Source organism: Sebastes fasciatus, chromosome 2 (genome assembly GCF_043250625.1).
Source record: "Sebastes fasciatus isolate fSebFas1 chromosome 2, fSebFas1.pri, whole genome shotgun sequence".
Classification (NCBI taxonomy): domain Eukaryota; kingdom Metazoa; phylum Chordata; class Actinopteri; order Perciformes; family Sebastidae; genus Sebastes; species Sebastes fasciatus.
This window is the reverse complement of record NC_133796.1, coordinates 20,807,335-20,835,031: the sequence shown is the minus strand read 5'-3', so window position 1 is coordinate 20,835,031 and position 27,697 is coordinate 20,807,335. Positions and strand designations below refer to the sequence as shown.

Here is a 27,697-nt window from a genome sequence, read left to right as displayed (position 1 = left end):
ACCTGTGTGATAGGGGAGGAAAAACACACATGCAGAATTTTTTTTTTTTTTTAAGGTATCCGTGCAGACACACTCTCACGCATGTGCATAAAAAGCAACACATTTTAGAAGTTAACATGCAAGCAAACACAAACAGTATGCCTCTTTTTTCCGCTAAAGCATTATGACTTATTATTTCCACCCTTTAGAGATGTCCGGCTGTGTAAAACATGTTTTATAGAGAGTTGAACAATAGTAGAGCACTGAGTTTCTGTGAGAGCAGATTACTTTTTGTGGTTTTGCTGCTGGATTTTTTTTTTAGCTTTTTACTCTAACAGTCAAATTAGGGCAATAAGCATGAGTTTACCATCACAAATGAAACACAGTCATACAGGACACAATGCTCATTTCATAGGCCGCAAAACAAAAAAAATCAGGAGATCTTCTGCTGCTTTTTTTTTTTATTTCTCTGTGTGTGTGTGTGTGAGGCTGTGAAAATAAATGTATTTGTGTTCGTCTCTGCTCGCTTATTATCCACTCACTTATCTTTATGTCTGCAAGAAACCCGGCGAGAGGAAGAAAGAGAGATAGCAAGAGGGAGGAAGAGATGCTGACAGACACAGAGAACGAGTGTGAAAGTACTGTAGATAAAGAGTGGAGATTTCAGATATAGCCGTTAGCAGTTCAGCCATGATGGTGGCTGAACACAGCTGTCAGACCCAGATGGTGAGGTGCTAATAACATTCAGAGTTTTGCAGCGCACCGTTTATTTTCTAATAATAAAACTGTTAGCGCTTGCTAATAGCATAGCCGCTGCCTGCCAAGCACACGTTCCGGCTGACACTCACACCACTCCGCTGCCATTTACGTGCCATACTGCTGAGCCCAGTGGGTCTATAGTAGGCCCTAACACAGCAAGACACACACACACACACACGCATGCACAGTGACCAGCGAGCTGTTATGTGTAACCAAGCAGAGCAGAATGACCTAAGGTAATGAACACGTGGATGTGAGCGTTATAAACATGAAGAAATAAATATACATTTGGAGGTGAATGTAAACACACACACACACACGCACACACACACACACACACACACACACACACACACACACACACACACACACACACACACACACGCTCACACACATAGCCTTATGAACACATCTGAGAAAACTTGTCTTGAATGTGATGTTTAAATGTAAATGAATTTCAGGAACTTGTTTCATTCATAACCCTGCATTATGAAGATGTCGTCTAGCTCTGGGAATATATCAAATGTAAAGAAATAGCCTTTGGATATTACTTCAAAAGTGATGCATAATACATCAGTCAATTCAATTAGGCCTGTAATCAGATGATTCTGTGTTTAAATCCTCTCATTTCCTGGGAAAAGTGTGAGTTCACTTTCAAACCTTTCAGCTGCTGCTGGAGAACCCTTGAGCAAATCAACCAAAACCACTGCAGCAGATATTGTCTCAGTCACCAACGCTGATGCAGGATTTCCTACACTGAAGATTGCATTTTAAAGGTACCCGTTTGCTTTTAAATTTAGTCATTAAATAATTGCATAAAATGTAATCTCAGAAGGTGCAAAGTGAATGAGAACCCTTTAACATATTCAAAATACTAACAAAATGAATACAATTATGGAACAAGTAGTAAATGGGAAAAAAAAAACAATCAAAGAAAAATCTAATTCATGAATGGGTTTTGTCTGTCTGGACAGTAGATCTGGGCAGGACACCCACAATCCCAGGGACAAAAACAAAAGGTGCTATTCTGCGAAAGTGCTGACTCATCAGAGTGTGCCCTACAATAGAGAGCTACTGTGGCGTGACACAACATGTCACTGACCCTAAAAGACTGCTGTTTCCTTTTATAGACTTTCCCATTTTAGGTTAGACAGGTAGTGCGCACCCATACCTGACTCAAAATAATTTTATCTGCCTATTTTTTTCACACCAATTTTACACTCTCTGTTTTAAATATATATTGTATATATATAGATATATATATATGCATACAGTATACTATTATATATATACAGTATATATTCTTATATATACTGTATATATATATATATATGCATACAGTATACTAATATATATACAGCATATATATAGATATACAGTATATCTATATATACACTATATATATATATATACAGTATATATATATACAGTATATATATATAGATATATACTGTATATCTATATATATACAGTATATATAATAGTATACTGTATGCATATATATATATATATATATATACTGTATATATAGATATACTGTATATATCTATATATATACAGTATATATAATAGTATACTGTATGCATATATATATATCTATACTGTATATATATACTGTATATATATTATGGCTATCAAAGTTAACGAGATAACGTATTAATGCAAATTCGTTATAACGCTACTAATTTCTTAAATGCATTAACGCAACATACAATTTTTAGGTTGTAGCAGGCTATGATACTGGTATCATATGAAACTACAAAACCTAAGGAATCAATTAGTACCAACCATGTCATACTAGCTTGTCGAGGAGGAGGATAAATAACGCTCCAAACTTACTTTAAATTTTGGTGAGGAAAAACTGTCATGGCCATTTTCAAAGGGGTCCCTTGACCTCTGACCTCAAGATATGTGAATGAAAATGGGTTCTATGGGTACCTACGAGTCTCACTTAATGATAATCAGATGCAGTTTGGGTCACTCCCTTTTTTCTAACTCCTTATATCTGAGCAGTTCATCGAAATGTGTGTGTGTGTGTGTGTGTGTGTGTGTGTGTGTGTGTAAAAACAGGCTACATCTGTCAGTATCATACGAGGTTGTTTCACCTCGCAACTTTTTTATTAAATATTTCAACATGAGCCAATTTCCTGTTAAGTGTCATTACAGTGTTTCTGCACACACGTACGCCTCCAAAGTGCCACAATTAATTGGACTTCATTTCCAGGAGATAATTTCCGACTGTTAGGCAGGCTGTAAAAGCACATCACCATGCACATAATTACATAGGAAGGCAGGAGCCGCCTGCAGAATTTATTTTCCCCCCCAAATATGAGAGGCTGCTGATGAGTGGGACTCTGCTAAAGGAGCCTTTGAAGAGGCATTTATGTCTGTATGCTAAATGAGCTAGCGCCGTCATGTCACTGAGATGCAGCTTCATTTAGGTATTACTCAAAATATTTAGCGAATGAATAAATGACAAAGATGCTGAATTAAACTACGTCACCCTGGTGGACAAATGAAATTCATAAAAATATAATACAGAAACTATAAACCAGAATAGCAAAAAAAAAACAATATGAATTAACTCTAAATTAACTCTGTATACTGTGCCAGGTCTCCAGCTGTCTCATGTAGCTGAAAGCAGAAACCTGTGTCTTGGGTAATTGAGCTCCCCTCTGCCAGAGTTATCATTTTGCTTATTATGCAGAGATATGTAACACAGCAAAGCAGCTAGATCCTCTCTAGTTGGCTCAGAAGTGAAATCACCCCACGCACTGTGAGGTTTGAAATGTACAATACTAAAGACAAGATGAGGGACAGGGGGCTGCCAAGTGAGACAGCGGGGGGCTTTTGTTAAAGGTCTTTCCAGTCAGAGTTTGTGGAAAACTGGAATAGCACAGAGGGATGAGAAAAGAAGCGTTGACGTAAAAAGGAAATTAAATGATTCGTGTAAGTCTATGAGGTGGATGAAGCACTGCTAGGTTGTTAACATGGAAAAATCTGCTCTGTCTGTGTGTATGCCTGCATGTCTGAGTGTGTGTATGTATATGTGTGTGTGTGACAGAAGGTTCCGGGGCTGCTGTGTGCAGCACCGGCTGGCAGGGTGGCTGTCAGAATGGCCCTGTTTCCTGTGTCAGCTCTAAAATAGGTCCAAACACAGCAGAGATGCACGACGCACTCGGGCTATTTACAGCACTCACACAGTGTGTGCGCAGGATGCTGCCAAGTGTATGGAACCAGACGCACTCTGCGTTGTACTGTATCTGCCCACAGACTGAATAAAAACATGTATTCACTTTGAAAAACATACAGTATGACAGGCAAGGAAAGAAGAATAGTGTTAAAATGAAAGATATTCTTTTGTGGGACGTTTTTCGCATCACAATAAAAATGTGAGTGTGTGAGTCGGAGTGTGTACGCCCTTGACCCCTCCATATGTGTGTGTTGTGAGAGTCTCGTGTGCGGTAAGGGCACTGCGCCCTGCTTATGTCACTGCACCCACCTCCTGTTCACTGGAACGTCGCCCTCTATGTGTCCGTGACAACCGGCAAACCTCCCAAATGATGCAGACATACTGCCACCTTGCCGTCTCGCTACTGGGCATGCCTGGTAAAGCCTTCCATGCGCAAACACAGGTAAACAGTTATCCCATAAATTTGTGAGCATGTTTTATATTGTTTGGTCACACCTCTACATTATTTTTTAACAGCACACACCTATCATCTCATTTAAGCACATTAGTCTTGGAAAGCGATAGTTCCTTATATGATTGTCTCTCTAGTTGTATCCTTGTTTGATTTCTTTCAAAGACACACATGCTGATGGTGGCAGTTTGGAGCCATGTGTGAAACTGTGGCCGGCCACTGGTTCACACCTAATACACACTGTCATTACCCAACATACACATACTCATCCATAACTACGACTAACCATTTCCTGCCACTATTGTTTATTTTAAGCACAGTGGGTAACCTCCGATTCTGAAAAGTGAAGCCAATGCAGAAGTGCCTTGAACTTGCATTCTTTCTCGACTCCTCTGGTTGCAAAAAGAAGTCTAGAAAATGACCCTACTTCTCACTTGATTTATTACCTCAGTAAACATTGTAAACATGAGTTTATGGTCTCAATCACAAGTTGTGAGTCTTCTCCAATGCATCTTGATGTTCAGTTAGTAAATGATGGTCCCATTTAGAGTCAAATAGACCATAAAGCAGGGGATGCTTTAGGGTGTGGCTACCTTGTGATTGACAGGTCATTACCACGGCGTTGTCCAGTCTGGGCGTTGTCCATGTTTTCATCTTAGAACTTTAACCCTTTCACAGTGCGTTTTCAGTTCATGAAAGTTAATTATAACCTTTTTGGGGCCCTCAAAATGTCTTATACAGTGTTTGGTAGTTCTTAGCTCCACCCTCTTGTGTCACTTCTGGTTGTAAAAAAACAAGTTGGCGACGGCCAAAATACCAAACTCGAGGCTTCAAAATGTCAATCCACAAACCAATGGGTGACGTCACGGTGACTACGTCCACTTCTTATATGCAGTCTATGGTTAAAGTGGCAGTAGGCAGTATATTTTTGGCATCATTGGGAAAAACTTCCATAATAACCTTTCAGCATATTGTAATTCAAGTGTTCTGAGAGATAACTAGACTTCTGCACCTCCTCATGGCTCTGTTTTCAGGCTTTAAAAAATCCTGTGACGGGAGACTTTGACCAATCACAGATCATTTCATTGAGAGAGCGTTCCTATTGGCTGTGCTCCGGTCATGTGACCAGAACTTGGCGTTCCTTCAACAGATTTGACAAACTTTCTCATTTTACAGCTAAACCGCACACTACAAGATGATTCTGAAATAATTTGGCAGCAGACCTCAGATCAGCTCTTACAGCTTGTTTTCCTCCGGTCTGTGAAATCTTGCAGATGCCGTTAGGAGCACTGGAGGACACAGAGACACTTGATTTTTCTCAGGTTACCTGTTTCATGCACTACTGTCACGATATAACGACCGTTTTATAAAAATAACTTTTTTTGATCATATTTACTCCAATCTCGCCTACTTCAGCTTTAAGCAGCTGAAAGTCTGTCAGTTGTCACATGAACTACCAAGAAGAGTGTCAACAGTTTGACCTCAACAACTCCACCATGACACATGACTATTGTATCTCAAGGGAGGACACTCAGTTTATCTATCTCTCTATAAAGTTGGAGTCGTTAGCTGCTGGCTCCCCAAAGACCCACTTTGTTCAGGGAGGCACCCATTTACAAAAAAGACTGACTCAAGTCAGGTTTGACTTATACTCTAGAAAGTCATGACACACATTTGACACTCTTGTTGTCGCTCTGTTTTGAGAAGGCCGGCCCCCGCTGTTCCCAAGCAACGCACCCATGACTTGATCAAGTCTAATTCGTATCAAACAGATTTATAATATTTGCAAGATGCAAGCGTTTGTTATTGCGTGCATGCCCACTACCTGGGTGTTGTTTGATCTGCTGCTATTTTTAATGTAGCAAGTAATCTGAATAAATACAGACACCATAACATTAAGTTTCAGTCCCCGTTTAGTTATGCATTGCTGCTCGCCCACACTTTCTCCAGTATGCGCTCCCTCTCCTCTTCCTCTCTTTCACTTAGCGTTTTTTTAACCAAAATTTCCATTGCTGGTTTCAATTAGGAAGCCAAACACTTGACGATTATATCTCGGGTGAGGTGAGAAATAGAGAGTGAGAGAAGACGCTTGAAAACCCAAAACATACGTACGTTTTGAAAAAGCATGCTATGCTATATGGTTAAAACTGCATGCACACTGACATGCACAAATAGCAAGTACAGTTGAGCCAGTGCTCACTTTTAGATGTGGCTACTGCCCTTTCAGAGTCTTGGTGCTGCCTGTCGGCCGACCCATGCTTTTTGATTCGGTGTGAGTGCATGCATTTGTGAGTGGAATTTAGTGGAGAGGAGGCGTCCATATGGTAGCAGCTATCAGCGTATACTGTGTCAGTTTTCAGTCATGAAAACTCATGCGTTCTGGTTGAAAAAGAGGAGGAGGAGAAGGAGGAGGAGACTTATCTGGAAACTGATAAGACAGTTCAGGCCTTTCTCAAAATATACCAGAATTATTTTAATTGCTAGTGAGAGCAGCAGCGCTTTGAATTTTATCTCCCTGTTTCTCTTTGCCTGCATCAGTTCCTCTGTCTCTCACCATCCCGCCCCATATGGCTCCCCTCCTCTTCCCTCCTGACTCTCTTCACCTCATTGTCTATCAAGTTTTCCCCAAAATATCTTTTTGTACACACGCAACTGTCAGCCTCCATCTGGGGCTGCTGGTAAGCGAGTGTGAGTGCTTATTTCTGCCGGTGTTTCATGTGTGTGTGGCGGTGTGTGTGCTTGGAGCGTGTTAATACACAGAGGTCATGGGGTTGATGTTTAACACCCAGGCACTGTATGACCAAGCTTTGAACCAGAAAAGTGAACCAAGATATCTTGTCTTAGTTGATGTGTGTGTATGTGTGTGTGCGTGTGCGTGTGCGTGTGCGTGTGCGTGTGCGTGTGCGTGTGCGTGTGTGTGTGTGTGTGTGTGTGTGTGTGTGTGTGTGTGCGTGTGTGTCTTGTGTGCACTTGTGTTCCATGAACCACAGCGCTTGGGTCAGATGCCTCCAGTGTTGGGCTTAAAGCTGCTTTGAATGGGCCAGGCTGTGCTCATCTTCTGTCTAATCTTCCTGCTCTGGTGAGTGTAGGGAGGAGGAGAAAAAAATCCATAGTCTTTTCATCCTCCTGTGACCACTGTGCCTGTGAGACAGCAGCCGTGGGAATGGAGATGGATACAGGCAGCCCTGCCTCTGACCTCCCTCTACTCCAACACAAGGGTGGAGATAAACAGGGCCACAAGGATCGCTAACATCTTTCTTTCTCAGGCACACACTCACAGACGCACGCACACACACTCATACCGACACATACACACAGCGGCGCAGACATCTCATTAAAGCAATAGTAGGTGAATGTTGCAACAGCAGTGTGCCACTGGGAGAGAGGTCTATTAGGGATACTATCAAGAGACGGGGAAAGGAAATGAGAGTGCTCGTCCTGTGTGCATCTAATTCTGGTACGCCGTATGTGTGTTTGACGAACGTCTAATTTTGACCCAGACATCCGGCCAAGGAGCCAGCATTAATACTTATTGGCTGAATCATTATGGTAATGTAGTGACTAGAGAGTTAATAAAATAAATATCTATTACCCAAACTGTTTGTCAGGGAGAAAGAGACTTTGATTCTGCGTGCTTGTCCGAAAGTGAGAAAGACAGCAGGAACAGGCGGCCTGAGAGAGGCTATACGGCAGGCGTTTCATCCTAAATTACTCTTCCCTCCTCTCTGTTTCCTGGGGATTTTGGAGTGATACTCCCCTCTTGCTCCCTCGCTCCCTCAGCTGTCACAACCCGTCACCACAACTATTCCACTTCAGCCGCAGGGATGGAGGGGAAGCTTTGTCCCTCTCCATCACCCTCCTCTCACATCCCTCTCTCTAATGGTAGTTGTGGCGTCCTGGGTTGTATATTGAGAACGCATTAACTTGTATCCTTTTTTTTTTTTTTTACCGTGACCTATTGGTTTAAGGACACGACAGGAAACTAATGGTGTTTTAGTTTTTGCTAACAAGAGTGTCTTACTGCAGAATGTCAAATTGGAAAGTAAACACAGAGCCATTCCTTTGGTCATGGCTAGTATTCAGAGATGCATGTGTCTTATTATGGTTTGTCAGGGGTCATTAGTGTAATCCAAGCAGACAGAAGTTTATACGGAGAGAAGTGCGCCATAGTATTCTCTTTCTGTTTGTGTCTTTTTTTTTTTTTGTATCTATATGCAGCCGCTTCCGATAATGTCATCCTACACTGCTCTCCGCTCTTCGCAACCAGAGACTATCAGCTGCGAACTCATCGCTCTCCTTTAATGGCCAGGTCGCAGAGAGGGAAAAGAGCATTGCAGAACAGTGAAGATGTTGTACATGTTCAATAGAGAGAGGCTGTGAGAGCAACCCGGGACTGTGGGTCTCTTGATTTCTGTTTTTGTCTCTGCCACAACATTCTTTCCCAGGGGTCACACACCCTTCCAAGCCAACAAAAAGACGACAGCGAGGTGACCGACTGAGTTCACAGCTCGGTCTGGCCCGGCGTGCCTGTCTTACACTTCAGAGAGTAACCTCGCGACACATGGCCATTAACCGAACGTGCCTGTTCAGTGCAGTGGTGAAGTGCAGAAGTGTGCCACTCCTCAACCTCCAGTCACTACATTGTTTCTACAGAAAGCCCTCCTCTGCCAGGTCTCTGAGGACATGTACTCTCCAAGGGTGACACTACCCAAACTCTGTAATTATAAAACGCAAAGAGCATTCCTCAGCCTGGTTAGCCAGAACTATGAGAGAGAGGGACAAATATTTACCCCCTCCACCCGTTCCCTCTGTTCCTCCTCCTTTAACACGCCCCCACCCCAATAATTTAACAGTAAGAGCAACTCAGCCTTGTAAACACAATAGTTATGTCTGCGAGCACAGAGCCATGAAGCAGACATACAGGCTCCACTAACCCTGCAGCTACTACTAATACAGGCTCCTCTCCTCTCCTCTCCTCTCCTCTCCTCTCCTCTCCTCTCCTCTCCTCTCCTCTCTCTCCCCTCCCCACCTCTCCTTTCCTTGCTTTTCCTCTCCTCTCCTCTCTTTTCCTTTTTTCCCTCTCCTCTCCTCTCCTCTCCTCTCCTCTCCTCTCCTCTCCTCTCCTCTCCTCTCCTCTCCTCTCCTCTCCTCTACTCTCCTGTTCTCTCTTTGCCTTTCCTTTCCTTTCTCCTCTCTCTCCTCTCCTCTCTTTTCTTTACCTCTCCTCTCCTCTCCTCTGGTCTCCCCTCCCCACCTCTCCTTTCATCTCCTCTCTTTTCTTTCCTCTCCCCTCCTCTCCTCTCCTCCCATCACCTCCTCTCCTGTCCTCCCTTTGGCTTTCCTTTCCTTTCTCCTCCTCACCTCTCCTCTCTTTTCTTTCCCTTTATTTTCCTCTCCTCTCCTCTCCTCTCCTCTCCTCTCCTCTCCTCTCCTCTCCTCTCCTCTCCTCTCCTCTCCTCTCCTTTCCTTGCTTTTCCTCTCCTCTCCTCTCTTTTCCTTTTTTCCCTCTCCCTCCTCTCCTCTCCTCTCCTCTCCTCTCCTCTCCTCTCCTCTCCTCTCCTCTCCTCTCCTCTCCTCTCCTCTCCCATCACCTACTCTCCTGTTCTCTCTTTGCCTTTCCTTTCCTTTCTCCTCCTCTCCTCACCTCTCCTCTCTTTTCTTTACCTCTCCTCTCCTCTCCTCTGGTCTCCCCTCCCCACCTCTCCTTTCATCTCCTCTCTTTTCTTTCCTCTCCCCTCCTCTCCTCTCCTCTCCCATCACCTCCTCTCCTGTCCTCCCTTTGGCTTTCCTTTCCTTTCTCCTCCTCACCTCTCCTCTCTTTTCTTTCCCTTTATTTTCCTCTCCTCTCCTCTCCTCTCCTCTCCTCTCCTCTCCTCTCCTCTCCTCTCCTCTCCTCTCCTCTCCTCTCCTCTCCCATCACCTACTCTCCTGTTCTCTCTTTGCCTTTCCTTTCCTTTCTCCTCCTCTCCTCACCTCTCCTCTCTTTTCTTTACCTCTCCTCTCCTCTCCTCTGGTCTCCCCTCCCCACCTCTCCTTTCATCTCCTCTCTTTTCTTTCCTCTCCCCTCCTCTCCTCTCCTCTCCCATCACCTCCTCTCCTGTCCTCCCTTTGGCTTTCCTTTCCTTTCTCCTCCTCACCTCTCCTCTCTTTTCTTTCCCTTTATTTTCCTCTCCTCTCCTCTCCTCTCCTCTCCTCTCCTCTCCTCTCCTCTCCTCTATATTTATGTTACCACCATAAAGTCAAAGTTTGGGTGTCTTGACATTCAGCTTTCAGAGTATTTTATTCATTTATAGATCAAATGAGGAATGACAGAAACTCAATGGGATATTTACAGCAGTGTACATTTTGTACCAGTGTTGGATTTAATTTTTCTTTGTCACTGGACACAATGTCTTTGACAAAGTCTTGAAAAGGAAGAAACTCTATATAACTATAACTTTGAATCATTCTTCCCTATCAATATTTATACTCACATGCTGTATATTCAGTCTTTTGAGGCTGCAGCAAACCGTCTGGGAATCCATTACCTGACAATGTTGTCAAACCAAACAACGCATCCTCATACAACGGTTTGTATGATATCTTACTAGATGTAATTTTGTTTTTTTTCGTGCATTTTCCTAGGAATGTTCAGCACGAGCGATCAGTGTACCTACGCAAGCCCCTGCGGTGTTACTTAAGTACGGAAGTTACGTGACAAATAAGTCAACATTTGGGTTAAAATAACTACAAGTACTACTACGTGTTCAGCCATACACCAATTACATTACTTGCACACCTCCCACACCATTTAGCTTTTTTTTTAATAGAAATAAAAACCCATTTAGTTAATTTTTCATTATCAGCGCCGAGTTATCAATAGATAGTTGGAAGACGGACGCTACAATCTGAAAGTGAAAGTGTCTGCTCCATACGGAGTCTCAGCTCAGAATAGCAGGAATCAGATTTCACATACGGGATGAGAGAGAGAGTTGGCAGACAAGACGATGGCGGAGGATTTGGTGTAAAAGCAGAAGCGCCTATTTGGCGGATTTATTTATTATATTTATTTTATATTTCGGATTTAAACCCAATGCTGTAAGAGAACCATAACATTAACGAGGCAATCGCCGTGCGGAGGACAGAGCGGGCACAGCCGGTGTGTGCGGCACAGCGGCGCCAGGTGGAAACCTGCGGCCCTGCAGCAAAAGCCCAACTGGAGAGGCCAGACACACAGCCTCTGTGTTAAAGTTCAATGCAAGCGCTCTACAAATATTGACCATCATCTTTTCTTGTAAAATTTCAGGTATAAACGGTTACACCGGTGTAGTCACAAGTTTATTAACCAGTGGGACAATTTCCTCATCTTGACATCCCTACTTTGGAAGTGGTGTTACTTAAGTACGTAAATTACGTGACAAATAAGTCAACGTTGACTTCTGGTTTCACACGGGACACAAATCGTTTTTAGACCCACTCCCTGACCTCCTCCCTACGCAGACTTTGTCACTCTTTATATTACGTCACCTGTCCTGGCTTACGATTACGTGGATTACATATGAATATATTACTTCGGTTTTATATGAATTATAGTGCATTACTTTGGCACACATTTTACTTGATACTGAAATAAAGTGCAGTGCAGTACTGACAAAATAGAATTAAACACACTACTTCTTCGGACCTACACATTTCTCTCTATGAAATTATGCTTCCTTGTCTGTATAAACTAAAGATCCAGACATTTTTAAACATAAAGGTCAAAGGGCAGTGCTTTCACTTTCACTCTAGACCTAGTGTGACGTACATTATATACATGCAAGTCACCTGCATTTAATTTATTATATCATAACTGTTTTACAGAGACATATTCGTGCTGTGCAATGATTCAGTAGGACAGGAAGCTGAAATCAATAAATTAGTGAGGCGTCAGGGACATACCAGCAAATTAAGGAAGTGTTGGCCTTAATAAAATCTGTATGTTTATTAATGTGATACCAAATATTGTTTTAATTGTCTGAGCCAAGGGAAACATAAGCCTTGTCGCTGCCGAGCGCAGACCACACAACCGAGGACATGTGTATGTGTCTCAGACATGTATTAATAGGATACTCCACCAGACTGTTTGTCTTAACACTTTGTAAACAGCGTGATGATATCTCCGGCTTTAATTCCTGTGTCTGTGCATGCATTATGGCGATCCAGTTTTGATTAGACATCCTAACTCATTTTAATTAAATACATAAAAGAGAGAATAACAACTTTTGGAGCAAGCGCTCCTGTCTGACAGCACGGAAGTGAGAGGATTGTATCGCCTCGGAGGCTATTTGTGTTTGATGTTAACGGGCAAGCACAATGCATTAAGCCTGGAATGTAAGTAATGTGCACTTAGACATAGAGCCCTAGCCACACTGTGTGGACAGCATCGTTTAATGTGCAGCAATAACTCTGTTAGGCTGCTGCTTCTCATTGCCTCTCTTTAACCCTGCATCTCCTCTATATCTCTTCCCATTGTCACCCTCTGTATACATTTCTTAAATGGTCACCTGGAGTGAAAGATGAAAGATGAGAGAGGACGCTGCAGGTCTCTTCGGAGCTATTTACTTTGTACCATCCTGCCTCCCTCTGGTCCTGTTTGTCTGAGTGAGGCAAGATACTCCAGAAACATTTGATATGATGCACTGGTACCGGCCGACTTTTATCCTCACTGTAAAAAATACTGGAACATGTTGTGATTTAAGAGTGGAGTTGAACTCTATCAGTATAAATGCAGGCTGGGCCTCCACAGAGGACCCGCATCCTGGGTGAATGACTGTGAGAGCCGCTGTATGGCAGGATGAAGTGTGTTCATTTCCTTATTTATTGACTCACTTGCTTTTCTCTGAGTGTTTGAAATTAATAACAGCCAGCAGAAATCAGACAGAGGGATGAAAATCAGCACTTTCCCTGCAGTGAAGCCATTCATCAAGCTAACGAGGGGGAGAATAGGAGTGGAGGGGGAGAGGAAGGGGGGAAAGTGACGTTTGGAGAGGGAGCAGAGCAGAGAGCAGGAGGGAAGCAGGTGCAGTGTGAGGCAGAGGCAGAGGGGGGTGGGGGGAAGTGATGTTGGGTACAGAGGCGAGGGGAAGGAAGCTAAGTTTGTTTGGGAGGAGGCGGAGGAGAGTCATTTGGAGGATAGCGGGGCAGACAGAAGAGGAGGAGCTGTGTGTCACTCTAAAACGAGGTAGAGATAGAAAGAAAGACAGGTTTGACATTGGAGTATAAATAGAGAGAACGCAGACAGTTCCTTCTGGACTGAGGGATTGGCTCAGACATCAAGGCAGTATAGGAACTAGGGGATTCACCTATGTATCGCAATTTTTTTTTTTTTACGAATTTGAAATAGATTTTTTTAATGCCAGAATCAATATATTCAATTAAATTTCAGTCCATGTGGAGGTAGAAGGAAGTTAGCGCTTTTATTGTTGTAGTCTGAGTAACGTGACGTCAAATCCTTTCTGTATACGTCAACCAAAACAAACCGCAGCCGGCCGCAGTGAGCCGAAACGACAAAGCAGAAAATGTCGGAGGGTCTGCGTGGATACGACCTGCACCCTCAAATTTTAAATCCAAAGTGGTAAACACTACACATACAGGAAAGTATGGAAACACTTTGGGTTTCACACATTGCCAGGAAAAGCAGAGCGAGACATCACGGCTAAAGCTGCTTGCTAACTCTGTCTTGGACAGGGAACATTATCGTATTGCGTTAACATGCGGTCAAGCCAGCCGCCACTCGCATCTCCGTGGTCAAATCGGCCGACGCTGCAACTGTAGAGCACCCATATACTGACATTTATGTGAAATGCATTCAAACGGCTCTGATGGAGCTGACAGGACTTCTCTGACTACATACATGCTGAAAATCTTTTCACTGTATTCATTTAGATATTTTCCAAAGTAAAAGTCCCTAATGTGAATGATTTACCTTTTTCCCATGGTCTAGTGGTAAAAAAGTTAACAACAATCGCAATAAATCGGCACCCAAGTATCGTGATAGTATCGAATCGGAGTATCGTCCCAGCCCTAATAGAAACTATAACGATGATATGTTTAAGTCCATGCCTTTACTAATAGCTCATGAGTAGATCCTGCCGCTTTAGAGACTTATACACAAGCTATGTCCACAACGACTGGGTTCTTTAGGACTCTGCATCCAATCTCTGCAAACTACCAGCTCTAACAGCGATATCACCACATGACGATGAGGATTGAGGCAGATACAATACAGAGCTCTCGTTCACTGTCTCCAACAGTAGTATTTTACACCCCTTCCTTCCTTTCACTGATGGGTGATGATGGCCCTGCCCTCTCCTCGAAGCCTTCGCCCTTGCGATGGCTCGGTCCCACGCTGCTCCGCCCCCCCCAACAGTCCACCAGAGACCCGACAGTATCTCACACCCAGAGCAGGTCTGACTAAGCACTTACTGCTGAGCCTCTCTTCTCAGAGCGAGAGAGGAGCGCCATGCTGAGAACTCTGCCACGGGAAAATAATTAGCAAAGTGGAGCTCTGCCCAAACACACTGGGCTAAATCTAGTACCACTTCACATACAAACGCAGCCATAAATCTTTCCCTGTCTCCTTTCTTTCTTTCTTTGCTTTGCTAGGAAAGCATCATTCTCACAATCAGGAGGAAAATGTGAGTTTATTGTTTAGGTCTTATGTTTATGCTTACACATTTGAATTTTTCATCATTTGTAGTATTAATGGTAACGGCAATGAAACAGTCTTCTGATGAAGAAGCACCTAAAGCTGTTTTGCAATCTTTCTTTGAGAAACTCTTGCTGGTGCCATTTGGTGACGCAAACCATGCCCATCTCACTGTACATGGATATCTATATTTTTAACTTTAAAGTTCGACCACAGTGTCTTTGGTCACCAATGCTAAATATAGTCAGCTCCTCCTGAGCAGTCTCCAGTTTCTCACTCCTTTCCGAGAGGCAGGTGGAGAAGAGAGGAGGAGGAAGAGGAGGAGGAGGCTGGTGGGGGGAGAACACCCAGTCTTGAATAAATCATCCCTCGACTTTTGACCCATATGGAGCAGGAGGTTGTTTTTGTACTTCTACGCCGCTAGCCCCCCCCCTCCTTCTCCCTATGGCCTCTGCACCCCTCCTCTATCTCATTCATTTTCTCCTCCACATGACAGGTCAATCTGGATCGATTTCATCTGCCCTCGATGACTGAGACCAACATCCTGGCACCCAGAAATAGAGCTCTCTGTGATAGGAGAGCCTCCGACCATGCGTTACCGTTAGCACGCAGCTCTGAGGAAGGCTGAGCGAGAGAGAGGATGAGGGGAACAAAACCGTTTAGAAAACATTCACGGGACGTAATTTACTGCGCTGATGAACTACACTGATAGAAGGGAAGCAGAATACATGGATGGTTGTGACTAGATGTGGTGTGTGGGTGTCATTGTTTCACCTTAACCACCGTGCCATGCACTGGCCACATGTTTGGTGGCCTACCTGTTACAGTACGCAATCACGAACTCACACACACACAGACACACACACACACACACACAAACAAACACACACAAGCCTGCTTCCCCAATCTATATTTGCACTCAGCTCTCTTTCTCACCGTCTCTTTCACACACTTACTGTGTATATACACACACCTGGTGTTTTATCTTTGTCAGCATATTCTGGGTCCTTCAACTCCCTGCTGGGCTCTGAACTCCAGTGTCTCTTTGCATGGCGAACCCCTGAGGTGTGCCTGCCTTCATAACACACACACACACACACACACACCAATCGCAGGTGAGACACACTGGCAGCCTCATACCAACGTTAACCTCTCTTTATCTCCTTGCCATCCCAACGTCTCACAGTGTAAATACACGTGTGGCTGGAAAGTTATTTTTCTCTTGCGTAGGTGGCGCAGTGACACAGTGTCCTGGTGGCGTCTAGGCCGGAGTCAGGACACTCTTTCCCCAGGCAAGGACACGGAGACCTGGCTCTCCGTCTCCATCACTCAGCCTGTCCTCCTGGAGCTACGTGGCCAGACTGCTCATCGCCCCCACCCTCACCCCCTTCCCCCTCCTCATATGCATGGATTTGCATAAAACAAAGACACGGCTCTGCCTGCAACGTCTGCCTCGGTTGAAACTGCGAAGAGCGGGATCGACCAGACCACACCGCACGCAGCCACTCTTGAGCTCGGCTGGCAGCTTGTCAGAGCGCAACATCAGTATAGCGCGGCGGCGTGGCGAGGGAACTGAGATTTACGAGGCTGACTAAGATAGACACCCTCATGGTTTTCCACTTTCATTCGTTTAACATCCGTTCCCTTGGCATTGTTTATATTCTACACCCCTCAGCGGCGAGCAGAGGGCACCTAATTCACAGTGATGACGTGGGAGGAGAATCAGAGCACTTAAAACACTTCATCTAAAGATGATTTGTCCTTGTCTTCCCTGATGGCTTTTGTCCTGCTTCCCCTCCTGAAGTTAAGTGGAGCTGGAGAAAGGCCAGCTGCTGATCCCACGCCCCACTTAGACACAATCAAGTAAATAACGCTGGATACAAGTACATGTACACACACACATACATGCATACATTCTGCTTCACCGAGGTCCAAAGTCATGAATACTCAAACCTTCTCTCATCCTTACGTGTCATGACCAAGCACATCACGGCGTATGGAACAATCAGTGAAGCCATTACAGGAACAATTGGGTTTACAATATACATTTGCCCAGTTTCCTCTCTGTCTTTGTGAATTGATTTCAGGACCAGAAGCGTATTCTTCACTCTGCCTCTCTCCTGCTGTCCGACACTCTCTCTGCCTATTTCACACAAAATCCGAACATGTGATTTACATTTGAAAGAGTGGCTATAATGTGCCGGTTGTGCCGGTGATCGAGGACGACTGAGAACGTCATATCTGTGTTGTGTGTTTGTGGAATTAAATAAGGTGGGAAAATGCTCTGCAAAGTTACGACACTGAGGCGATGGAGAGAGATGTGATGGAGAGAGATATTGGCAACATCAAGAAGGTGTGTGCTCTTTAGCATATGAATATGAATTGACAAACTATGGTGCATTATGTATCCATTATGGAAGCATTACAGTATGATATAAAACACTAGATAATATATGTGGTGACTGTATCCTCTCTCTATTTAATATGAGAGTCTAATATTAATGAATAATTAATATGGATTTCATTGTGTAGGTGTATAATAACAACAGGACCAGTAATAATTCTGCATATTATGATTATGTTTGATATTATTTATACAGCTTTTTTAAAGCTGCTTTTACAAATATGACTTCACTCACTGTTATGAAGATGCAATTATAGGGGAAAGGAAAACAAAAAAAAGCTGAGAGAGATCAAGTAAAGAGTGTTTTACCTCAGAGAGCCGAGGGCACGGAGGACTGGGGCTTGAAATCACAGGTGGAGGAATTTTCTCGAGGACCTAAAGGAGCAAAAAACATATAAGAATAGAGAAATGAATATCAAGGCAAACACACATGCTGTCTTCTTCTCTGTTTCTTCTACTGCATTTGTCACTCTCTGCCACACACACACACACACACACAAACAATCACAAAGAAACAAGTAGATCCATTCCGAGCGAGATTCACTCTCACCTTGTCTGTCTGGTGAAACACAGTACATGTATCATAGTAAGCGTTTGATGCGGAGGGAAATGTAAAAAATTTGCATGCAAATAGATTCTACAGGCAGAACCCATGCATCAAAACACTGTAACCACAAGAGACAAAACTAAAATATCGAAGCATACAGAGTGCCGTCACACCGAAAAGGCGAAGGAGTTCTACGCGACGGCCTTTACTTCTGCTCATATCATTAAATTACATAATTAATTGATCTAAAAGGGAGGGAATTTATCATTCAGACAAATAAACAGTGGAGCATGTTGGTGTCCGACATCCTACCTCATGATGGACACTTTCATAAGCGCCACCGTCAAAACACACACGAGTAAGCATGTTGCTCGAGGCAAGTCCGATATTCATATTCCCAATAAATGTTGCTACACAAGTAAAACCACTAGCTTAGCTCTTAGCTTTCTGATGACAAGCAGTGTTCCTTTAAAATGCTGTGGAAAATGATAGTTGTGGAAATGCCCATATACTGCAGTGAAGGGAATTTCAAATCAGTGGATTTTCAAATAAATGCCACATAACTCAGGAGTATATAGAACCTGCAGAAAAAACAGCAGCGATGCAGCATGATGATATTAGTACCGCAGCAGAAAAAAAAAGTCTTTGCATCTAAATCACAAAGTGTAAACTTTCATTAGAGTCACAGATTTTTAAAAACGATGTTAACAGTGCTGAAAAGGTGAGGATGTATGTTGGAAAAAAAGACAAAAAGGCCTCTGCACTAACAAATACTGGAGAGAGTTGAATCAAGAATACTCTCAATGCAAAAACAAATACAGTAGCTGAATATTGGTCATTCTTCTCTGACTAAACCTTCATTGAAAGTGTTTCTCATGTGCATCGCTCCGCTGCAGCTCTACATTTCATTAAAAGCATGCTTTATGAATAAAATATCATTTAAAATGTCTATAAAACCTAAGATGTATGGATTGAAACTGTGATTTTGGTCATAAACTGTATCTGGGTTTTACTTGTAGAAATTTTAAAAATGTATGCTACTTTGAAAGACTTTTTTTTTTTTTTACTTCCTCACCTTTTTTGCAAAGGGACTGCTGAAAGATGGTGTTGCATTTATTTAAGTCACAGGCTCTTGGTTTGGGTCCATTTACAGACATATAATATTACCCCAGCAAGTCCCGACCACCTCATTACCAACATAACCTGCAGCCAGTCTTTCAAGGACAACCCTCTAATGGCACCGCACGTATCCGCTTAATGTCTATTTGAAGCTCACTGAGACTTTCTGCCACAAAGAAAGAAAGAAATGTATAGAAAGAGCAAAGCGTATTCTGATGAAATAAGCAGCTTAATTGATCCCTGATGTCTGTTTAATTCTGACGGAGTGAGTGTTTCTGTCCCGACCTCTCTGTTATACACAGTAAAGTCTCTGTATCTGCTATGAATCTGGTCACATTCACAGATGTGGATGCCACCTGGTTGTGCTGAGACACCTGACTACTGTTACTGTTGAACTTCCAGTATGTCCTCTATCTGCATTGCTGTTTTTTCAGAACAAACTCATAAATCATCAAAAGTTTGTTGCTGAAAAATGAATCTTACAAAATCCTAACTTTGAAATACATACACTAAAATTAAATTATATGAATTTTTTTTTTTTTACTCTGCCAACTTCTTTCTTTTTAAAGTAGAAAAACAAGCAAGTGAAAAATGTTTTAAAAAAAATAAAAATAATAATAATAAAAACTTAAAAATAAATTATAAAAAGCATATCCAAGTTTTTTTCTATGAGAGAGAGGATTAAAACATATTTTCTTCAAGAACTGATGGTATTTTTTAGATTGTATATGTTCTTTTTAACCTTAATTAAAGTGTAAACTCATGACTGACACTGAGAATCCCAGTTTAGCACGCCCAGTCTGGCTCAGAGGATATTAATAGGAGGAACAATGTGTTTTGCTTTAGTACCACTGGTTGCTTTATTGTGTCTTTGCATCACCCACAATACAATCCTTGAATGATGTGGGTGTGAGAATAACATGAACTGCTGTCCGTGATCATCGTGGCTGCCACGAACACCACTGGACAATGCTCATTATACCACTGTGATTAGTTAAACCACTACAAAGGCTGCCTTGCTTTTATCATCCCTATTTCCACTTGACAGTGACTCAGTGGCTTTTTCTGTTCAGCTACATGGGATTAAAAAAATAAGAAAGTATTTGGCAGCGTGAAACTAAACCTGCAAGGCTTCGGCCCCGTTCTACATATTTTCGGTAACACTTGTGCTGCATACATGTAAGTACATTAACACCTTTTGCGTATTTAGACCTACCGTATATGAGTCATCAACTAGAAGCTAAGTTATTTTAACACATTACCTAATAACATTACACACACAAAAACAAGGAACACTTCTTCTAAAAGTTGTTTTTGTGTTAAAGTAATTAGATTTTGTTCCAATCCTCAGAAACATACTTGTGTAGTAACAAAAAAAAAGTTTGCTGTGTGAGTGTAACTCTCTAAGACAGTGGTGAAATACAGGAAATGGGTAAAAAAAAAAAAAAAAAAACTGGCAGTGACTCGTCTTGAATTTACTGTGTACTGTACCATGTCGGATGTGCATGTACATCTCATTCAGTGGGTTCTGGGCAGAGGAAATGAGCTTGAGCTCCCCAGGGCAGGGATTACTCTAATGACTTTGAGAGCAGCCTTGTGCACCGTAACTTTTGACCTCTGCTCATCCTCTTCTCCAAAAGACGACAAGAGACACACACACATATTCACATACTCACACACACACACATAAAAGCACACGTATTATCCATGCAGGGACTAAATCGACCTCGCACACAGGCAGGCGTGAGCTAAGAGATGCAGAATCACACACAAACAGCAACACAACAACAGATCCTCTCAAGCCCTTCCTCTGGCACCATCTAAAGCCTGGAAGCTTTCAGACCCCCGACCAGCTCTTATTTTTGGGTCTGTCGACTGGCGTACTGCTACTTGAGTGAACATCATGCTGCATTTTATGCTGTCAGCCCGCATAGCGCCAACGTTCCATACGAGTGCATCATTGGAAAATCGATAGATTTATCACTTACATAACCATTGCGCACTGGTGCCACAGATATAACGGGAAACATCTTTTGCAAATCAGATTTGTCTTCACGCAAATGTCATTTATGCTCGGAGACTGAAGTATTTGAATCTCATAAATGTCAGAGAAACACAAAGAGCATCGTGCTGTGAAACAAAAGGCTGTGGTAAATATATGCAGGGCCATTTATTGTTTGTCTGTGCATTTGTGTTTGTGCTGCTGTGTGTGTGTGTGTGTGTTTTCCTTTCTAGTCTCCGTGTTGTGAGTGTGTTTTCAGTTCTAGTGCATGGACATTAGAGGTCTAACTGGTCTATCCCAATGAGAAAACGATCAAAATAAACAAGCTAAAGAGTCTAACAGGGCAGCCTTTAACAGAAACCAATTTTTCATTTTTTACATGCCACTCTAAACACATCAAAAAGCCCACCACACCAATGCACAGCCTTTAAAGAAGCTTCTAAATACAGAACAAAATAGTCTCTCTTTGAAATGGCAAGTACAGAGACATACAGAGGCAGAGGCAAACAATTATGCTCCCCGAAGTCATTCAATACATTTTTTTAGGTTAATATGAAATATCAAAATATAGCAGCGCTACTGCTTAGATCAAATAGATGTAATTAGATAAATTGAGGAAGAAGGAGAGCGGCTTGGCTGTAAATTGCGTGGTGTGTGCATGCTAAGACCCAACACTGGCACAGCTGCACGGAGCTGCACTCACGATTTATCATCTCTACATCGCAGGAGCCAGTGGCCCACACCACTATTAATCATCAGCAAAATCATTTAATTCAGCCCAAGCCTGACTATTGTCTCAGTCTCTCCCCTCACTCTGGGCAAATCAGCCACCACAGCAGCAGCACGCACCTCCGAGGAAATCACACTAAACAGAGAGGGATACAAGTGTTGGGTTCAAACTGCCTCTTTTTTTTTTTTCTTTTCTCGATGAGCTGTGCAGCACATCATCCCTGGCAGATGGTGCACACAGTGTTTTTTTGTTAAATTAAAAGTATGAAATTTGAATGAATGAAAGACTACTCATCTAGAATAACAGTTAATCACTCAGTCTTTTGTTCACAAACTGACAGTGTGGTTCATTTTTATGAAAGGTGCCCTTTGTGTGTATCCTCCATTGCACACACAAAGTGTTGCAAAAAGCTGACAAATCCAGACTGAATCTGTCCTCAGAAACCTTCTTCTACGTGGATTTTGGCTCATGGGTCTTCCTGTTTCAACAAACAAATTGTTCTGGAACAGTGAAACAAGATGCCCACGAGGCTGTTCCTTGTCCCAGAACTTAAGAACTTTTCAGAAAAGAAAAGTAGCCTTCTCAGTTATAGTGTGAAAATTATGTTGAAATAAGACCAAATGAGATGTCTAAACACCCACTGTAATGCACGATTTGGGTAGAGCAACGCTGACCCTCTTTCTGCCCACCGCAGCGGCTGACTCACATTGGCACCTTCTCCAGCGCCCCCTCACATGCCTGACATGGCTGTGCCCTCACCCTCTCCCAGAGCAAGTCTGCTCCAGGCCCACTGACAAACAGGATAAAGCGGGGTGAAATCGGGGAAGCCAAACGATGACAGGCTAATGACAGTGAGCACACAGTGTCTGAAAAACACAGACAGCGGACACACAACACACACACACACACACACACACACACACACACACACACACACACACACACACACACACACACACTGATCACAGGAAGCAAGAAATGTGAAAAAAGGAGCGAACAGAGGAAAATGCACAGCCACAGGAAATCCACATAGAGATGTCATGCTCACATATACTGTACTACACACTCTCACACGCATATTCACACCTTTAAGTTCACAGACATGTATGCACACACCCACACACACACACACACAGACAGAGAGAGAGAGAGACACTCACACACATCCACTAATCACTGGTCACACACTACAATAAAATGAACATAATGTAATTATATTGTACTAAACCGTATTGGGCTTCCATGGAGGAGGGTGTAACTCATGGACTTAAATATTTTAAATAACATATTATTTCATTCTAGATAATGATTTGATTATAAAGATGATTTAGGATGGAAATGGAGTTGAAAAGAAAAATGGCAACAACTATATGAAAAGGATTTTTCATTCACAGTTAATTTGGGGATTTTATATAGAGAGAAAAAAAGTAACCTGTATCAGACAATAGTGCAGTCAAATGTAGGCCAATCTTTGCTTTTGGTTTCATCAACTTATCTCTAACACCGGATTTATTAAATGCAGCACACGGGTCCAAATGGAGGAAGTGTCTCACCCTGAAATGCATTGCAATTTTTTGCTTTATCGGTTTGTGCAAATTTATGGATAACTGTAAAAAAAAACGATGCTTCTGATTCGTTCAGGGTGGCCCGCTATTAATTTAGCGTCAAGGGAAAAACACATTAAGAAGGGCGACAACAGCAAATATAAACAGTGTTAATATGTGTAGTTTTGACTCTATACTTTCATTGTGTTCCTATCACAAAAGCAAAAAAAAAAATCTCACGACAAGTCAAAAAGAAAAGTGAGAAACTTATTGAGGACAATTACATACATTTATTGCATATCATTTAATTGTATGAAATGAAAAAAACGAGCACATATGAACATCACATATGGTTAGTGAGTGAAATAATTTTGCACAGCAAAATGTATATATTTATATACTATATATAAGATGAAAGATTAATTAACATACTTTCAAGATTTATTGGCGAATGGTACTCCCTCGTTTTTTGTACATGCAGGGTGTCAATCCCTGACCATCTAAACAATGTCCAGACATTATTGATTATAATAATATTCTTATTGCTTTGCAAATATTGAGTTCGTTTTTGCACAAAACAACAATCTCTCCCGAGCTGATAATAAAGTATCAAAAGTGTTACGATTAAGTCGTAACAGAAGAGAATATTAACTTTTTCTTTATAACTTCCACATGATGAGAATTGTTTAGTGCATTTCAGTCCAAAATATACCTCAGTTCGTTGAAGACACACATGTCTAAAAAAAAAAAAAGCAATTTACTTTGACTTCTCCAACAATACTTTTTTGAAATAGAATAGTGAAAAGAGCTCTCACACTTGTGTTTGAAGCACATGCTGCCACACAGCGCTGTTTACTGCACAATATCACCTGGAGACGAGCCAATTCCTCTAAAAAAACATTGTTAAAATACTTTTTGTGCAGCAATCTCCTTATTATTATTACCCTATAATAAATGCTTCAACCTGTTATCTTTTTGCAACTTATAAAACTTTGTACTTAAATTAAAAATGGTTGTCAAATGCAGAGTGGAATATCTTTAAATAACAATATATAGGACTAAAACTTCCAGGAAAGGGATCGGTGATTTCCTTTAATAGTGAAGTGTTTTTCTTTCCCCCCTAACCTCCAGCCGATCAACTTCCTTCAGGAATGCTTCTAGCGCATTCACTGCAGCCTAATGACAGCCGCTGGTGGTGCACTTCAACACAGCTGAAATGCACTTTGTACAAGAGGGGTGTGGGGGGGGGGAGTCTTGTCACTTTTTTGTTGCTGTCCCAAAAAAGTGAGGAGGCCATAAAATGAAGTATGAATGCCATGCTGGAGTCATCCGACAAAGAAGGACATCTTCAAAAAAGCACAGAAAGAAAAAAAAAACCATACATGTCCAGCATGCAGGGGAGTTCAATAAGACATCTCTTTTATAATAAAAAAACAATGAATAGTTTGTAATGGATATAGTCTTTTGTTGCTCAACACAAAAGCAAGCAATGAGATGAGGTGGCGTCAAAACGGCAGGCTCGCAATCCTCCAAGTTTGGCAGATACAAAAAAAAGAAAGGTTAAAAAAAAAAGAAAGACCAAAAACACATTGTCGATGGATGCAGTTTTGACAGGAATCTGTACACTTTGAATTCAAAGTAAAATGATGAAAAAAAGGGAAAGTTGATGAACTTCATATACTCAGTGCTTTGCATGCACACTTTCAGCATTAAAGTTGGATCAACTTTCAAAAAAATCATATTTTACTCAAAACACTGCAAATCTGAATGAACAACGATGAAAAAAAAATCTTGACAAACAAGGCTATAATATAGTGATAGTAAAGGTGAAAGTTTTCTGAATATGCCTCTCCATAATTAAAAACACAGTTGACGTAAAAGCCCTCCAAATAAAAAAGAAAACAGTCGCAGACGTTTTTAAAAATGTATAAAAAAAAAAAAAGTTGACAAATTAGTTCTTGGTCTATAGAAGGCATTTGCGCCAAATGAAAAAAAAACTTTTTGTAAGCTGAGGTTGTGAGTGAGTAACCCCATCTGATATTCTTTTTTTTTTTTTTTTTTTTCACGGTGATAATGTCGGGACTCACATGAAAAACTCCGGTGATGAAGGGTTGTTGTCGCTGCTCGATCCATTTTCTCTGAAGCCGTTGCTGATGAGCTTCTCATACTTTTCTTTATACGCGTCTCTCTCTCGCACCAGCCTGGAGATCTCCAGCTTTAGATGATCGACCTGCTGGATGAGTTGCGTCTTCTCTCCCTCCAGGACGTGCCTCTGCTGGACCCGCTTGTACCGGCAACTCTGCGCGTAGCCTCTGTTCTTAAGGGTCCTCCTCTTCTGTTTCAACCGGATCACTTCTTCCTTGCTGACCCCCCGTAGCTGCCGGTTGAGCTCCCGCACCGACATGCTGACCAGCTGGTCGTCTGAGAACCGATCATCCAGGCGCATGTGTGCGTGAATTGACCCAGAAGAAGTGCCGTTGTTGGACTGGCTTCCAGGCGACTGGTGGTGGTGTTGGTTGTGGTGATGATGATGGTGGTGGTGGTGTGGTCCTCCGTTCTGCTGAGCGGCTGCAGCGGCGATGACTGCCGACACCACCGCCGCCGCGGAGGAGCCCATCTCCTCCCCGGCCATGGCGCCTCCTGCTCCGGCTGCAGCCCCGGCACCGAACTGCTGGCCCCTGGCGTAGCAGCCATCGAACTGCTGGAGCTGGTGACTGCTGTTGATCAGCGCCTCGACCGCGTCTTCGGGGCTGAAACCCAGAGCCTCTGGATTCAGTTGCTGTTGGTAACCGGACATCCAGTAGAAATCCTCTATGTGCGTCTTCTGTTCGCTCCCGGAGCCCGGACTGGGCGCCGAGAAGCTCGGGGAGGGGGGAACCGAGCTGCACGGCGTGCTCATCGGGGTGGAAGACAAGGATCCCCCGGCGATAAGGCGACTGCACTGGCTGATGTTGCGATCGGGCTCCACCGGCTCCTTTTTCACTTCAAACTTCATCAGATCGAAGTCATTAACATATTCCATGGCCAGGGGACTGGTGGGCAGGTCGGAGTTGCTCATTGCCAGCTCTGATGCCATCCTCTTGCTGCTGCTGCTGCTGCTGCTGCTGCTGACAGTCCTCCAAGAAGTAGTGGGGTGAAGAGCAGCTGTCAAACTGTTGGAGGGCTGGTTGGGAAGAACAACGTGAGCCAGTTTTGATTTTTTAAAGCGTTTTTGTCTTGAAAAGTGCGTCCTTTTTTTGCAGAGGAGTTTTTCTTTGCAGAGTCTATTGCACGGACACAGCAGTGCCGCGCGCACGAGTAGAGGAGTCCCTTTTCAGCATGTGCACTTCGGCGGTTTTGTGTTTCAAACATTTAACACTTTACGCGTTTTTCTCTTCATTAATACATTGCAGCAAGCGGAGAGGAGAGCCGAAAAGTAATGGGGAGTGGACGCACAGCACACTCTCTGCACGCTGCTGACTGGTTGGGGCGATTTTTTAGAGGGATCACACACAGCAGATGAGTTTAAGAGCATTTGTAGCTGCCCTGACGTCAGGCTGCAAATAGGAAATTGACTCGGACGAAGAGCCAATAGGGTCGCACACTCCGAGAGCTAATTAACATAGCCTGAGAGAAACAAAACTTTTTCGCAACTGTCAAAAGGCCATCAGCTGACTGTCAGCTGGGACACACACACACTTTTAACTCTTTTTACCACTATTTCCATGATTTTAATCGCCCTTTTTTTTATGAAGCAACAATTCTATTTAGTTTAAAATCTGTTGAATTATGGGAAGCTTTAAAGTCATTATAATGCAAAACATAGAGAGGAGAGGAACACAATGACTGATAGATATATTTATACATATATCTAAATCTACAGTGTATCATAATTCACCTTTTATTGAATAGAGAGTATTTAACTGCTTTATATATATATATATATATATATATATAGGCATTTTTTCTTATAGTATTTTTGTTGTTTTTAAAGCAGCATATAACATTTAGTTTGTCTCTCCTAGAAAAAAAAAAACACTTATTAATGACAACATGTAATATTTCTGTTCTTTGCCACATATCGACGATGTTGAACGGTATAACTTCAGAGACAAACTGACCGAAAATATGAAAGGTGGATTGAGGAGATTTGTCCTCATGCCTCTGCGCACCATTATAAAACTCAACACTGCCACCTTTTGGACACACCAGTGAATGGGATTCCCCCTCTCAATCACTATAATATTTCAAACACAGAATAAAAGATGTTATAAAGGGATGAAAAACATACTGTTTGCAAAAAAACACACACATACACATA

The 27,697-nt window shown here is 42.5% G+C and overlaps 1 protein-coding gene and 1 long non-coding RNA gene across 3 annotated transcripts in view; one reads left to right on the top strand and one right to left on the bottom strand.

Annotated features, from left to right (window-relative positions):
* The window catches only part of mafa (MAF bZIP transcription factor a), a 97,592-nt gene extending 70,465 nt beyond the window's left edge, over positions 1 to 27,127 (bottom strand). Inside the window, exons 1-2 of one of the 2 annotated variants that reach the window (XM_074613669.1) lie at positions 25,485 to 27,127; positions 17,765 to 17,830 (exon numbers count right to left, since the gene is read on the bottom strand). In XM_074613669.1, coding sequence (XP_074469770.1) covers positions 17,803 to 17,830; positions 25,485 to 26,473 — 1,017 coding nt within the window. In that variant the 5' untranslated portion in view covers positions 26,474 to 27,127 and the 3' untranslated portion in view covers positions 17,765 to 17,802. The remainder of the gene's footprint in view (positions 1 to 17,764; positions 17,831 to 25,484) is intronic. The other variant, XM_074613662.1, reaches the window with a different exon arrangement.
* Positions 1 to 27,697, top strand: part of LOC141754602 (uncharacterized) — a 479,452-nt gene that overhangs the window by 278,861 nt on the left and 172,894 nt on the right. The window lies entirely within an intron of this gene.